Source organism: Diabrotica undecimpunctata, chromosome 3, assembly GCF_040954645.1.
Source record: "Diabrotica undecimpunctata isolate CICGRU chromosome 3, icDiaUnde3, whole genome shotgun sequence".
Lineage (NCBI taxonomy): Eukaryota > Metazoa > Arthropoda > Insecta > Coleoptera > Chrysomelidae > Diabrotica > Diabrotica undecimpunctata.
This window is the reverse complement of record NC_092805.1, coordinates 42,269,005-42,286,238: the sequence shown is the minus strand read 5'-3', so window position 1 is coordinate 42,286,238 and position 17,234 is coordinate 42,269,005. Positions and strand designations below refer to the sequence as shown.

The 17,234-nt window shown below is 34.4% G+C and overlaps 1 protein-coding gene across 4 annotated transcripts in view; it reads right to left on the bottom strand.

Annotated features, from left to right (window-relative positions):
- Elk (Eag-like K[+] channel) overlaps positions 1-17,234 on the bottom strand; it is a 1,090,653-nt gene that overhangs the window by 170,369 nt on the left and 903,050 nt on the right. For all 4 annotated transcript variants that reach the window (XM_072525784.1, XM_072525786.1, XM_072525788.1 and 1 more), the window contains one exon: positions 15,981-16,163. In XM_072525784.1, coding sequence (XP_072381885.1) covers positions 15,981-16,163 — 183 coding nt within the window. The remainder of the gene's footprint in view (positions 1-15,980; positions 16,164-17,234) is intronic.

Here is a 17,234-nt window from a genome sequence, read left to right as displayed (position 1 = left end):
ATACTGAAACTATACACCCATCAATTCCACCCACACAAGGACAAAAAAGAGCTATATCAACAGACAGCAATTCTGATATTCCTTCTCTATTATCTTCAGCAAGTACACCCGAACCAGCGTCTAACCAAATGCTTCCTCCGTTATCCACAAACACAAACACTATCTCCAAACCTCACAAGAAAAAAGCAAAAACTACAAAATCAGAGGAACATAATCTAACAGCTAGTTCACTACAATCCGTAGCGGCCATTTATAAAAATAATCCATCTGGTTTAACTTTGACCGAGACTCAGTTTATTGCTTTCCTAGAAAATACACATGGTAATCCTAGTCCACTTAATGAAGCTTTTGTTTTTACGTCAAATATTGAAGGACTATTACAAGACATAACAGTTCTCCATTCAGAAACTAAGGAAAGATCCCTTAAAAATCGACTTACGAGACTTCAAAAGAAAATCAAAAGACAGCTAAACTCAGATGACTCTGATAATATCAGCGTCTCATCTGAACTCCTAACCGATGATGAAACCAAAATCCTTATCTCCCAACAGCCAGAACAACCATCTCAGTTGCCCCTTACCCCTTCAACTCAAGATTCACCTTCAATTTAATCCAATGGAACTGCGATGGGTTCTTTCCCCGTATTGAAAGAATCCAACAACTAGTGACAGAAAAACAACCCGATATCATATGTCTACAAGAAACGAACTCAAAAATATCTAAGCTTCCCACACTAAAAAAGTTCGAAGGATATCATTATATCAGAACTAATTGTGACAGAGCCAGTGGTGGGACATCTATTTTTATTTCAAGTGAAATATATTCATCCCATCTTCTCATCACCACCGAACTCGAGGCTATCGCCGTAACTACTTGGTGTCCTAATAAACTTACGATATGCAGTGTTTACATTCCTCCTAACTACCCCCTTAAAGAAATTGAAATTCTAAATCTTATATATCAGCTCCCCGTTCCATATATTCTAGTAGGTGACTTCAATGCTCATAACTTTATGTGGGGGTCAAACCATACTAATGGCAAAGGTAAAACTATAGAAAACGTTATCAATTGCACAGGCTCCTGTCTACTAAATACAGGCTCTAATACGCATCTGAACTTTTCCTCTGGCACATTTTCGGCGATAGATCTTAGTTTTAGCGACCCAAAAACATATACTTCACTAACTTGGAAAACTTCCGATGATCTATATGACAGCAACCACTTTCCAATATTTGTATCATCTGATATCTCCAAACATGAACAAACTATAACCAGAAACTTCTGGCGGCTAAAAAATGCCGACTGGATAGACTATACTTCACAAACAGATAACACCTTACCTTCTCTATCCCTATCCGACAATATTAACAATAATCTATTATTAATCACAGATTCCATACTTAAAGCTGCAAATTTGCACATAGGCAAAAATAGTATTTCCCATAAAAGAAAGGCAGTACCTTGGTGGAATACATCTTGCCAAACTGCAACAGAACAACAAAAATTAGCTCTTAAAAATTACCGTAAAAACAAAAATCTGGAGAATCTTATTGAACTAAAGAAAACTAGAGCCAAAGCCCGATTTATTATAAAACAAAGTAAAAAATCATCTTGGAGAGAATATGTATCCTCTATTAATTCAAACACCAATCCGGCGGACCTCTGGAAAAAGATTAGGCAAATCCAAGGAAACAACACCAACCTCAAAATCTCTAGTATTGCTGTAAATAACACTGCAATCACTGACAATCAAGAAATCGGTGAAACCCTAGCAACGCACTTCGACACTAAATTCAAAAGTAAAATAGATGCCTCCTTACGAAAACCATTACCTAACGCCCCACCCTGTTCCTCACCCGAAACAATAATGGACATCACACATCTTAATTCTCCCTTTCTTTTTGAAGAACTAGTATCAGTTATTCAAACTTGTAAAAACAATGCCGCTGGTCCTGACGACATTCCTTACATATTAATCAAAAAGCTCTCAAACTGTAGCCTACTCAAAATACTTGAGATGTATAATTTAATCTGGTCATCTAACCAATTTCCCAATCAATGGCAAACCTCTATCGTAATACCTATTAAAAAGCCTAACCTAGAACGTTCCTTGGCCAACTCTTATAGACCTATATCACTAACTTGTACGATGTGCAAAATATTCGAAAAAATGATTAATAAAAGACTCCTATGGTTCATTGAAAAACATAAGATATTTGCTAGTGAACAGTCAGGATTTCGTCAGAACCGTTCAACCCAAGACAACCTTGTAATCCTCCAAACTCATATATCAGAGGCCTTAAACAAAAGACAAGAAGTCGTAGCTGCCATATTTGATATTGAAGGTGCTTTTGACACTATAAGTAGGCAATATATATTAAACAAACTTATCCTTCTTAATATTAATGGTAATATATTTAACTTCATACGAAATTTTCTATCTTCTAGATCGTTCAGAGTCTCTGTCAACGGTATTTTATCTTCTACTTATACTCAAACTGATGGCGTACCTCAGGGATCGGTACTAAGTCCTACACTTTTTAATCTAGCAATAAGTGATTTATGCTCTCACCTCATTTCCCCTATTAAACATATCATGTATGCTGATGACCTAGTAATTTACTGTCATGGACAAAACTCTTCTACCACCTCGAAGCTTATTCAAACTGCTGTTGACACACTTTTAAAAAAAACTAGTGACATGGGGTTATCTTTATCCAATGTAAAATCTAAAATTATAAACTTTAGTAGACGTCCCCCTTCTCCATCTCCACTTATTTTGATTAACAATGTCCCTCTTCCTGTTGTTAAACAATGCAAAATTCTCGGATTAACGTTTGACTCACGACTAATTTGGAAGCAACATATATTTGCAATAAAAAGAGAAACGAGCATAAGACTAAACATAATAAAAACTCTATCACATCATTATTGGGGATCTGACGAAAACTCACTTCTTAAAATATACAGATCACTAATACGCTCCAAGCTAGATTATGGTTGTCACATATATATATCCGCCTCCAAAACATATATTAACCTTCTAAACTCAATTCACAACACAGCCCTTCGTCTTTGTATTGGCGCTTTTCGATCTAGTCCTGTAGATAATCTTTATTGCGAAGCTAACGAACCTCCTCTTTGTATAAGACGAAAACAACTGCTACTCTCTTATGCAGCATCGGTATCAGCTAACCCCTCTAATCCAGTGCATCCCTTATTTGTAATGTCCACGTATAATTTACACAATACCAATTTCTTACCACCAATAAAACCTATTCCACTAATTTTAGCACAGACACTTAATGATATCTCTCTTACACATACCCTTCCTCTTTATCTCCCTCCATCTCCTCCTTGGATCATGTCCACGCCCAAATTTAACACCTCGCTCACCAACTTCGATAAAAATAAACATCCGAAAGAGATCATTATAAATGCATTTAAAGACATTATAGATACAAATAAATACGACCTAATATTATACACGGATGCCTCAAAAAATGACACAGGAGTAGGCTGCTCTGTTACAACCTCTCATTCACTAATTAAGTCATCACTTATACCAGCCATCAGCAGCGTTCATACTGGCGAATTATTTAGTATATTGCAAGCTTTTAACCATATATCTCCACCTAATAAGCAGGTTGCCATATGCACAGATTCTTTAGCATCAATCTATTCTATCAAAAATATATTTACTGATCATCCAATCGTCCAAAAGATCCTAGACTCTTACCAAATTATCTTGTCCCAAAACATAACAGTTACCATAATCTGGCTGCCATCACATATTGGTATAGAAGGCAATGAAACTGCAGATCACTATGCTAAACTTGCTACAGCATCACCTGAAATCACCGATAAAATTCAAATTTGTAAGGACCTAAAATCATATATTAAAAGAAGAACCAGACTCCTTTGGCAGCAGCATTGGAACTCTAACCGTTCGATCTTGCACGAAATACAACCGTCAATAACCAGTCAGCCTACATTTGACTATTCAGCCCTCTCAAGACGAGATCTCATTGTGATAAGACGACTTCGGATAGGACATTCAAAACTCACACACGGCTACCTAATGTCCTCTAGCATCCGTCCCTCCTGTCAAATCTGCCAATCATATTTGACAATCAAACATATTCTCACTGAATGCCATCAACATTTGGCCAGAAGATTACAATACAAACTCAAAAGTGAAGTACGAGATATCCTAAATAACCCTGACCAAATAAAAGCTGTGCTACAATTCCTTAGAGATGAACACTTATATCAAAAAATATAATTAGATTTTAATTTAGACATTGTATAACATATTATTATTATTCCGTATTATTGTAACATATTCTTAATGTAACACTTAATGTTTGTGTAATGAAAATTCATGTTATAGTACCTGTGTAAGTGGCCATAGTAGCCGAGCACGTTAAAGTTGAAATAAAAAAAAAAAAAAAAAAAAAAAAAAAAATATTATTACCGCGATATCCTATTGAAATAAACTGATTTTCGTTTATCGTTTACTAACAATTATTTATTTTTTCAGTGGCGGCACATGCTTGAATAATTTATGAAAAGTTTTAATGGATAAATTATAACAGCTTTTTGCTACATTACGTGCCAATATTGCATAAAATGATTGTTCAAACATATTTCTTTGTAAAAAGTATATTTTTAAACCTATCTTATTTTTCGCCAAGGAAATATTTGTCATTTTACTTATTTTCTTAATGGCGGCACATGCTTGCTAAATTTTGATGGACAAATTATAACAGTTTTTTGCTAAATTACATGCCAATATGAATTATATGCAAAAATTTATTTATAGATGAACTATCGAGAATATTGCTATAGAACAAAGCCTTTCTCTAAGGAAGAACTACTACTAGAGTTATTGGAGGTAACACAAGAGCAGGCGGAAAGTTCCGATGTTGGTGGAGACTCTGATGCAGATCATTTTGAGCGAGTTGACTCTTCGTCAACAGAAACCACGCAAACGCGCTCATCTGTTTCGTCACCAGCTTCAACACCAACTGTCCATTCTTCTTTTCATACGCCAAATCGTATACGAATAGTATCACCGATCAACCAACATCAGCTATCGACATCGCAGGAATCTGCCGGGCAGTCAGCGTTGGAAGAGGAATTGGCGGATGATCCTTATGATTTCGATGACTCTCTGACTGATGTTACCTATCAGCCAAAAATTTCTAGACCACTACAACGTTCTCTTCTGGAATCGGACAGTGATGAGAGCGCTGACCAGCCACACGAAGATCAAAAAGACTTTGTAAATTGGTCAAAAGTACCTTCGTTGCCCCAAGCGTATACAGATTTCCAGTATGTAGATGATATGGGTTCAACCGTGCAGGTAAAAATTTATTTTATTCAATTTATTTTCAAATAATTGTTATATTATTGCAGGTTCGTTCGGAAAGACCGATAGACTTCTTGAATTTGCTGTTGCCTATTGAGACTCTGCAGTTGATTGAGTTGCCTATTGAGACTTCTGAATATTACAGTGGCGGAGCTAAGGGCTTTTCTGGGGGTGTTGATAATGATTGGTTTTAACTCTTTGCCGGCTATCCCTAAATATTGGTCAAGAGACCCAAATTACAACAACTCCCGTATTTGCAACATTTTCCCTGTAAAAAGGTTTTTGCGAATTTTAAGGATCATTCATTTGAACGACGATGAGGGAATGCTGCCACGTGGTGATCCAGGCAATGATAGGCTGTACTTAATCCACCCATTAATCACACGGCATAATGAAATCCATGGCAAAAGCTTTATTCCAAGCAGAAATGTTGCGATTGATGAAAGCATGGTAGCGTTCAAGGGACGAACAACACTGAAGCAGTACATGCCAATGAAGCCTGTCAGAAGAGGATTTAAAGTTTGGGCAATGTCATGTGCTGAAACAAGATATTTGTTAAAGTTTAACGTTTACCAAGGTAAAACAGCGATAAATACCGACCATACATTAGGGGAAAGGATTGTGTTTGAATTATCAGAGGCGCTGCAGAATAGAGGCTTCTGTTTATACTTTGATAATTTCTTTACGACAATTCCACTAATGTAAAAGCTATTAGACAGAGGTCTATTTGAATGCGGGACCATAAAGCACTTCCCGAAAGGCGAACTTCTCGAAAATAAAAAGTTTGCGATGAGCTCTGATTTTGCAATATGTGGCGACGTATCTGTCGTGAAATGGAAAGACAGAGGTAGTGAACCTGTTACAGTATGTAGCAACTTTCACAATGGTGGCGATAGAGGACACGTTCTTCGAACCAATACAAAACGTATCAAAGGTAATGTTGTTTGCCCGATGTCTATAGTTGACTATAACAAAAATATGGGTGAGGTGGATCGGTTTTATTAAAGAATGGCGGTCTACAACATAGGCTGAAAGAGCCGTAGGTGGTGGATGAAGCTCTTTTATTATATGATTGAGACAAGTGTCGTCAACTCTTACATCATTTATGCATTGGGAATGAAGAAAGAGAGAAAAAAGCCCCTTAGTCACCTTCAATTTCGAAGCAAGTTGGCCGACGAACTGATAGAAGAGTTTTCTGCCAGGAAAAAAATGGGTCGTCCACTGTTAGTGACAGCAACGGACAACATAGGACATTTGGCGAATAAAACTACCTCACGGCGTTGCACTCAGTGTAGCAAAGAGGGAAAGTAGAAAAGAACTTCCGTCAAATGTTCAAAATGTGAAGTGGCTTTGTGTATTGAATGCTTTATACCATACCATCAGTAACTGTTTCTAAAAATAAACCATTGCTTCCGGATATATATTATATATTATTTGTGGTGGTAAACCTGTAATACCAGTGAATTTTAACAATTTTTTTGTTGCAAACAAACACTCATAATATGGTTTACCACTATTTTTTGAGAGATTGACATATATAACTAATTCAAAATGACCTTTAGGATACCTATTTAGTTAATTTTAACTAAAATACCATATTTAACTTTTATTTTGTCTCTCCAAAAAAGTTGCCTGTTATAGGATTAAATAACTAATAAAAGATATCGTAATTTAAATGTATTATCTAAAAATAAAAATAATCAGGAAGGGAAATAGATACAGATGAAGAAACGAAACACAAGAGAAGAGACCAGAATGAATATTTTGGAAAAAGTAAAATAAACACTCTTTATACACACAAAGTGAGGCAAAAATGAAGAAATTATAGATGACAAATCAAATAATAAAAGAGCAAATAAAAAGTAATTAAGAAATAAAGGAGATAAAGGAAAAAAACATCACTTTAAAAATCGGAAGACAAGGAAGAAAAATTACAATGCAAAATTACAAAACATGGAAGCATTCATAGCTCAAGAATTTCAGGTATAAAATTAAACTGAAAAACAAAATAAAAATAGAAGTAATCTACGAAAAGTAAGCTAAAGGACTATAAAGACCGCATCAACTGGCGGTCTACTGATCTATCGTGATCTGACATCAAAAGAAGGGGGAATACAGAAATAAATAATTAAAATAGCAAAAGAAGAAAAAGGTAAAAGAAAATAAAAATATGGTGAATGTAGAGGATAAAAAAGAACAAATAATAAAAAATACTAGACGAAATTTCCAAAAAACTAATATAAGAAAAACAACTGAGGAAATATGATAACGAAGCGGCAAGGAAAGGAACAAGACTTTGGAAAACGACTAAAATAAGGGGATCCGTTTAAGCTAGTATTGCAAAATGGGATAACAATGAAAAGTGGATAATGTGGTGATACTGGGATGAACAAAAAAACACCTAAAAAAAGTTTTACAGAAATTTAAAGAAGAAGCAATAAGATAGGGACTAACGATAAACTAAACAAAAACTCAATAAGAGGAGACAACATAAATATTAGCAAATATATCAAAACGAAAGAAGAAGAGGCTGTGTATAATTCAAAGAAGTGTCAAAATTTGCATACTTACAAGTAAAAGTAACGAACACAGGAAAATAACTAAAAGAGATAGACAAAAGATCAAGATCAAAAAAATCAAGAGAATCATTTTTGCCTATAGAAAATTAAAGTTACTTAGATCAAAAGTGAGATGAAGACATCAGTGGATAGTGCATGCCGATTTAACGCACAGAAACGTAAAACAACAACGTGTCGACGATTCAGAGAATTGTTTGCTTAATAAATAGCAGTTTGGATGACGATATTTGACAATGAATGAAATAATTATATTACTGGGAAATGAAATCAGTAGTCAGCTGAATTACCATCAGCAAGTAAAAGCTGTTCAAAGCGACCTAAAAGGTTTTTTGCAAAAAAGACCAAATATAATTTATACAGCTCTAAATTAAATAAGTTCCTCATAATGCTGTTGATTTTATATCCTATTGAAATCTCGATATAAATTCACTTTTAGTTTCCATTTAATGTTTACTCGTAAGGTAATTATTTTCAATTTCTGATGATAAAATTATCGGCAATTAGCCAACTACGCTTCTCTATATAGATATACAAACAGCCCTTGGTGACAATAAATTCCAGTTAACTCGTTTAATTATATCCGAGCTACCTGAATAAATATTTACTAGAGTTAAGTAGGTGTATCGGTTTTCTTAATGGCGTACTTGGGGATATCACCGAGTTTATATAAAGGTCTATAATCAGAAACATAAAACCTATACATTTTCGATGTGATTTATGCTTTTATTACCATAAATGAGTTGTTTGTAAATTAACGTATCATTTATTCAATATAAAGTCACCAATAATTTACAATAAATCTTTCTACATAAAGACACAAATTAAAATTCTGCATTTATTTAAATAATTTAAACAGTTATTCATGAAATAATGAAATAATGAACGAATACCGAACAAAAAAGTAGTTGAAAATAAAATATCAAATATATATTAATACTTTTTTAGTCGTAGTCGGTCTAAATTTTTAATCTTGCTGTATTAAATATATTTATATGCCATCCGGTAACCTGTTAATATTTCGTCGAATTACGTCGTAGTTTTATGTTTCCAATGTTGTGGTATGTAATTTAAAGCTTTCTTTGGCCACCTATCTTCATTCATTCGCCTTACTTGACCATAGCACACTAGTTGTCTCGTTTTAATTCTGTCTACACTGGAATATACAGTATTTGTCCTCCTTCTAATATCTTCATTCCTGATATGATCTTTTTTGGATACATCACACGCTCTCCTTAGAAAATCCATTTCTACTACTTCTATTCTATTTCTATCTTTTTTCGTGCCAAACTTCTGCCCCATAAGGCACAATAGGCTCTACCAAGGTTCGATAGATTGTCAATTTCGTTGCTTGTCTAATATCTTTAGACCCATAGTAGACAGTTTCGAATGTTTACCGCTTTTTTCCTGCTTTTTCGATGTCACTGTTGGTAGTGCCTTTTTTAGATATTATAGATCCGAGATATTTATATTTATTGCATGTTTTTATGTTTCTAATTTCTAACAATGGATCTTCTTCATCATCTCCTATTTTAAGATACTCTATCTTTGACATATTCATATTAAGGCCCCATTTTTCATATTATTTGTTTAATTTTCTAAACAGGCAGTCCATGTCTTTCTCATCATTCGCTACGACTACCTGATCATTTGTGAAAAATAAAGTTGTTAGACATTTACCACCGCCTATGTCTATTCCCCTTCCGGATACTTGGTTCCTCCACTGCTCTAGCGATTATTGATTATGTATTTTAAATAAGGTCGAAGATAGACAACATCCTTGTTTAAGCCCCTTTGTTATTGGAAATAATTCAGATATAAAGTTTCCTTTTAAGATATAAAGACACTTCTTCCATTTTTGTATATATTTGCAATAGCATTCACATACTCTCTACTGAGACTTACTTTTGTCAATGTTTGAAATAGTTTTTTCAAAGGTACCGTATCGTATGCCTTCTCTAAATCTACAAACAATAGGTGGGTAGATAGATTTCTTGCCTTCGGTTTTTCGACTACCTGCCGAAGAACAAATATACCATCAGTGCACAATCTTCCTGCACGAAATCCATTTTGTTCTTCTATGTCTTCGTATTATGATTCTATTCTTTCTTTTATTATTCGACTGTACAACCTCCTCACTGAGCTGATAATAGTTATTCCCCTATAATTAGAGCATTTGCGTTTATCCTCTTTCTTCAATATTGAGCTAATGTATCCAACATTCTATTCATCAGGGATATTTTGACCTTTAAGGATTTGTTAAATAGTTGAACCAACATCTTATGTAATATTTTTGGTCCATACTTTACTAACTCAATTGGGATGTCTCCAGGTCCTGCTGGTTTACCGTTTTTTGATCTTTTGAGGGCATCGCTTAACTCTCCGGTTGTTATCTCAATTATTTGTGTATGTTTGGGTATTTCTTTCATTTAGATTTCTTAGAATCTACATCTATCCTCTGCCAGTAAGATCTCATAATGGTGTTTCCAATGTTTCAGATATACTAACTGCAAGTTAGATTTTTTCTTTCCTTTCCTCCGGAGAGACTTTATTACCTTACACGCTTGCCAAACTCTTGTTCCACCCATATACCTATCCACCTCTGCACATCTTTGATTCCACATCTTAGTTTTATTTTTCACTACCTCTCTTTATACATCTCGATTTAATTTTTTATATATCTTGTAATGTTTCTCCTTTCTCGTTGACATCCTTTCCTGATAAGCAGTTTTCTTCTTTTTTACTAACGTTTGCACATTCTCCGGCCACCATTCTTGATTTTCTGTTTCATGGTTGTCTTTATACCCCAAAGCTTCACTTGCAGCCTCATGAATGCATTTTTTCAGCTGCTGGTATAAATCTTCCGCTGATATATTTTCTGGATCCACATTTTGTAATTTTGTGGCCAGTTGTAATTTGTAAAGAAATTTCGTTGACTCTTCTTTTAAGCTTTCTAGGTTATATTTAGGGGATGCTAGTTCTTGTCCCTTTTCTATATTATGTACCTGAGTGTTATTGTTTTTACGATAGTTAACTATCACGTTGGACATAAGTAAACGATGGTCGGATATACATTCTGATCCACGGTATACCCTTACGTCAGTTGTTTTCAGCTGGGAAGTTTGAGGTTGGATTACATAGTCGAGTAGGTTGTATCAATGTAAATTTGTGGATGTCTCTATGTTGAAAAAATCCATTTATCCTAGTATAAAGATTTCACACTTTTCTTTAACTTCAGAGGTTATTTCATTCATCTTGTAGAAACCGTCTGTACTTTCTGGATCTGCATCTTTATTTGGGGCATACACTGAGACAATTACCATGTTGTGCCCATTCTTTTAAATTTCCAGTATAACCAGTTGTTCGTTTACTTAAGTCCACGATTTAATATTGTTTTTAAGATTTTTTCGAATGACAATAGAGACTCTTATCTTAGCTCTGTTATCTTTACTCACTCCACTGTAGATATGTATATATTCTCCTATCTCTTCATTTTTTCCCTTTTTCTTGGTCTTGGTTAGAATACATATTATCTATTTTTTTTTCCGCAAATTCTTTGAATACTTCTTCTTGTTTGGTTCCAAGTCCTTGGACATTCGTTGAAGTATAAGATGTTTTTTAAACGTTAACTTTGTTAGAATAACAGCTCTGTGCCAGTGTGTTTTTTTTTTAAATCTTTTGTTTTTATTTCTACACTTTACTGTTAATATGTTTTTTTACGTACAATGTGACGGGTTTTTCTAGTGCTTCGTAGTAGTTTTTATCCATTTTTTTCACCTTTAAAGTAATCTTTTTCTTATTGTTATACATGAATTTGACTAGATATGAACATTTAAGCTAATATTACAACTTTAATATTGTGACCACGGATACACTAAGAGAATGGTGTGCTTGTTTTACACCTTAACTTTCTTCATTCACCATTCGTCAGTTATTTTCTATGTTTTTTTATATTCTTACCTACCACCTTTGTATTCTTTTAGATTGAACTGATGAAGCTTGTAAATTAAATAAGCGAAACGTCTTCAAATATAGGAATGAAACTGTGATTTCCTTTTATTATTTCTCCTTTGACCGATATCCTCGTGACCAAAAGATTTATTTTTTTGAACTTACTTAGTGTGTATATATATATATTATGGCTTTTGCGAATAAGCAGTTTTGTATCATAAACAAAAAAATACGACGACTTTTCATCACCTATCAAAATGTTTATAATAACATTAATTTGGCTCGTTAGTATAAAGAATACACAGACACCAGGATCTGAGCCAATGCAATGTGCAAGAAACACATCGAATATCTTCTACAATACAACAACAGCCAACCAACCTGATTAGGAAACATCAGTGGCGCACCCAGGGGGGAGGGGTTTGGGGGCCCCAAGGCCCCCCAATTAAACGCCCCCCAAGGACCCTATTCCGACACTGTTACTCACAAATTTAAAGGACTCAAAATGAAGGTAGCATCATAAAAAAAATTCGGTACCCAACCAAAACCCAACCTACAGTAAAATTGTAGGTGCGCTACTGGGAAACATAAAAAATGCGCAGGCAGAAATTAACAAGATTGTCTACACAGAAAAATGATGCAACATTGTCTACAAAGAAAGAAAGAAGAACTACTCAAGGCTAAATCCTTTGGCACAGAAGCAATGATTTTTTTAAAGTGCGAAGAATCCAGAAATCTCAATTAAACGACTGAAGATTCTGCAAATTAACATAGCCACTCTGAGAGGAACATTATACATGACGAACACTCAGCTGCCAAAGATCATGAACTTTGACGGATATGAAAGAAGATACACTCTAAAGTATAAAGGAATGGCGGAATATATATCAAAAATAACATCGAATGGACTCAGTTCGTAATTAACACAGAAAATTTTGAAAACGTATGTATCAAAATAGGCAACACTAATATTTTTTCAGTTTATAAAAAAGAAATTGAAAATCTAGCTCTGAAAGAAATAAAAGCAATAATGAACACCGCAAAGACTTTAACGCAAATCACACAGCTTGGGGATGTTTCGACATAACAAAACTAGGAAACTAACTAGTAAGATACTGTGAAGACAGAAACAAGATGATTCTCTATCCAAACAAACTAAGAAGTATCAGCATAAATCCAAGACATAACGACTCTATGTTGGACTTTATCGCCAAAGACGTTATTATGGAAGATGTAAAAAAACATTACGAATACAGCTTTGACCACAGACCAGTGATAGGAATCATGACTTTAAGAATCGATCTCCCTACAGTAAAACCGGTAAAACGAGCCATAAAATACAACATCCCAAGACAAATGACGAGAAATAATGGACTGATCATTCCGAACAAGTTAAAAGAAATAAGAAAGGAATAAAACAGGACTAAAAGGTCATACCAAAGCACAAGAAGGCAGCAATCCAAGGATTACGGAGATGAATTGTCAGAAAAAATAAGAACAAGAAAAAAGGGCAAAAACAAAGGAAAGCAGAAGATACCTCAAATAATAGACGACGAATGAACACCCCTCGAAATACAAGAAAAGGTGGATGCTATAGCAATCCTTTTGGATCCCATTGCTTTTGCATAGGCAAAATCAAAATATGTCGGCTGCTCAAACTACAAAACAGGTTAACAACGAATACGAGGAGATATAAAGAGCAAACGAATTTTTAGAAGAGGAATAAGACTACCTAAATATGGGGGAAGTTGATAAAATTATTAGAAGACTAAAAGTCAACAGAGCCCTGAAGTATAAGGTATTCACAACATAGCAGTCAAAGAACTACTGAAATAAATGAAAGTGCAACTTTACTACATTTTTAGATTTTGCCTGAAAAAAAGCGCATTTTCTGTCCAACTGGAAACATACTAAAATTATGCTTCTACTAAAACCAAAGAATGACGGAAGAACAACAGAAAGCTGCAGACCAATATCCATCCTGGAAACCCTAAAACAATTCTGGAGAAAATCATTTATAGAAGAATAATGCAACATGCAGAAAGAAGAAGAATCGTCCAAGAAGACCAGTTCAGATTCAAAAGTGGTACTGCGAACTCCAGCTTGCAAGAGTCATAAGCAATATGAAGATCCGATGCAACAGAAAACAGTAATGTCCATCTTAGACATCGAAAAAGCATACCACTCGGTCTAGAAGAAAGCTCTTAACTACAAGATGGACAGCGATAAAGTGACACAATATTTAGTTAATATATGTGATACATACTTAATTAAGACAACATTTCAAGTTTCAGCTGACCAAAATATGTCCAGGATACAAGAAATCCAAGAAGGAATGCCTTAGGGCAGTATTTTATAACCCATTGTATAAACCATATTTGGTTCAGATTTATAAACAGATTCAAGAACAAGTACAGCTCTGTACACAGATGACACGGTCATATCCGGAACAGGAAAATATGATAGAAAAAATGTTCAGATACAAGAAAATTACTTAGGAAGAATTGCAGATTTCATAGATAAATGAAAAATAAAGAATAACCAGCAAAATAAAATAAACAGAAAAAAAAATCCACCAGTATTCGAAATGATGATAAGGGGAAACATCATCCAATCAAAAGCATCAATCAAATACCTAGGAGTACACCTCAACAGAAAACCAAACTTCACGAAGAATTTACAGCAAATCGAGGCAAAAGCTAATGTCGCAAAAAGACTTATCAACCATATCTTTTTAGGTCCAGCCAACTATAGAAGGCCAAGAAAATCCAAATATACCAAGCCTACGTTGGATCGGTGATACTGTATGCACTTCCAGTATGGAATTCCACAGCAGAGACCAACTGGAATAAACTAGAAAGAACAGAAACATCGTATTACAGACTAATCGACAGGTCAACATGGGAAGACAAGAGAACAAATGCAACCATCAGAGAAAGGCTTCAGTATATACGACTAAGGAAGATGCCTGAGAAAAGCATAATATACTTCTTCCACCAAGCCAAAAGAAACGTCCTAAAGTCCAGGGACATTCTCGACAAAAATCAAACGCAGGAAATGTACAAAAAAAGTACCGACTGACCGACTATCTGATCAGGGTCTAGCCAAGGGGTTGCCGAATACAATTAATCAGGACAGTAGGTATGATGCCAAAACAAGTTTATGATTATTGTATTTATTTTATTTTATGATTTATGTCCGATGTGGGCAGATCTTAAGTGCGTTTTTTAAGTATAGTACCAATATTTTTGATAACTCGTATTAGAGATACATTTCTATACTTTTTCTCTTTGTTTTTTTTTTTTCGTTTTGAACGTTTAGTTGTTTTCTTTGGTTTAAAACGTTGACTAGATATAATTAGCTTTTCGACTTGTTTTTAGAAAGGCTTGCGTATGCCTTTTTTAAAGAAGCACTACTCACTACACATTCACAGCAGAGGTTGGGTCACTTGGTCATGGAAAAATTGTCTGGGACCTTGGGAACTTTTTTATTGGCGGCATCCTTTGATGTACCGCCAGGTGGGCTAGGCGAAATCCTTTAATGGACTGCCGGGTGGGCTATGCGGAAAGGTGAGCCAGCTGTCATGTTAACTGTTAATTCGTCTTTTTTTCAATTTTTCTTTTTTTCCGCAGCCGTAAATTCTTCTGCTTTTCGTCTTCTGTTTCATCGATCATCACGTGGACGTTAATGATCGCGTACCGCTGTACAAAAACCTTTCGTTCTAATAACTGTTGCACATCCACTGCTCCACTGCTCCACAGTGACTTTCTAGAAGTCAGTTGCGTCCAATTTTTACCTATAAGATGTCTGAGGTCGTGTTTTCTTTCAATACTCTTAAAAAAATTGCTCCATAGGTCTTTATCTCCAGCTAGGTTTCGCAGAATGAGTGGCGATTTTACACTTGTTTTAATTGATGGCTACACGCACGTGTTATTTAAGACTTACTGATAGTTGTCTGATAAGACCGAAAATGATTTGATTCAACTGATCCTTTTGGATACTCTTTATATTTGCTAATACAATACAAAAGAAGTTTTCATAATTGATTATTAATATTATTTTTATTAACATGGACTTACCTCCAATAAGCATTACGCATATACTGAAGATTTTTTCGTTGGTTGTGTTTGCACTGACGTTTCCAAAACCTACACTTGTAAGACTGGAACATGTGAAATACAAAGCAGTAACGTAAGCATCAAGGCTCGTTACATTATAAGCATGTGGCAGGTGAAGCCGTTCTGCTAGGGTGTGAATCCAACCTGTAACAAATAAACATCAATTGTATCTACAAATACTTCGTATATTAATTAAAAAATTAAATTTTGTCAATATGGTTAGGTTAGGGTAGTGGTAACGGTAACGGTAACTTACGAAGAGTCACTGGGTCTTACGAAGATGCTTTGGATAAAGACAATGAAACCTACTTTAGTACAACATACACAATATACAAGAGTATTTTTTAATAAAATTATATGATTTGATATATTGATACAAATTATTGAAAAAATAAAAAAGTTTTAAAATAGTAATGAGGCAAAATAGGCATGATGAGGCAAATATAGGACAGAATAGTTCTAAAAGAATTTTCTTATTATTTACGATTTTTTTATTATTTCATACATATAAATGTCACGAGAATCTTTTTGCACGAAATTTCTACTGGGAAGTTTGTTCACCATCTTCCCTATAATAATATATGAAAACTACTAGTTCCAATTTCAATCAGTTGAATTAGTACCATATTATATGGAAGTAAAGCAGTTGTACCCTTTTAATTAATATATACCATTTTTATTTACACAGTGTGGGAATATTTTTGTTTACTTTTGCTTACTATATGGATAAACCAACTGTTATATGGTAAATTATATGGTAATGAAAACAATTTAGGTAACACGTTTCCTCTTGTCCTAGTGGTGTTTTCATTATTCAATTTTGTCATTTTCTTTTAGTGATGTCATTTTCTTTTAGTAGTCTTATATCTATCTTGGGCCTCATTTTCTTATGAATTATTTTAAGTTGTATGTTAATATTTGCAACCAACAGACTATGATCTGAGAAGACATCTGCGCCTGGATATGTTTTTGTTTAGGTGATAGAATTTCTAAACTTTTTGTTGAAATTAATAAAATCAATTTGGTTTCTTATGATTTTTCTTGGGGTATCACCGGATCCTTTCCATGTGTAAAGCCTTTACAAAATCCGTTTCTTGGTAGTATTGGAACAGTCTTTTTCCTTTTTCGTTTCTTATGCCAATGCGATATGACCACACGACATTATCGACTGTACCTTGTTCTATTTTGGCATTGAAATCGCCCATGATAATAGTA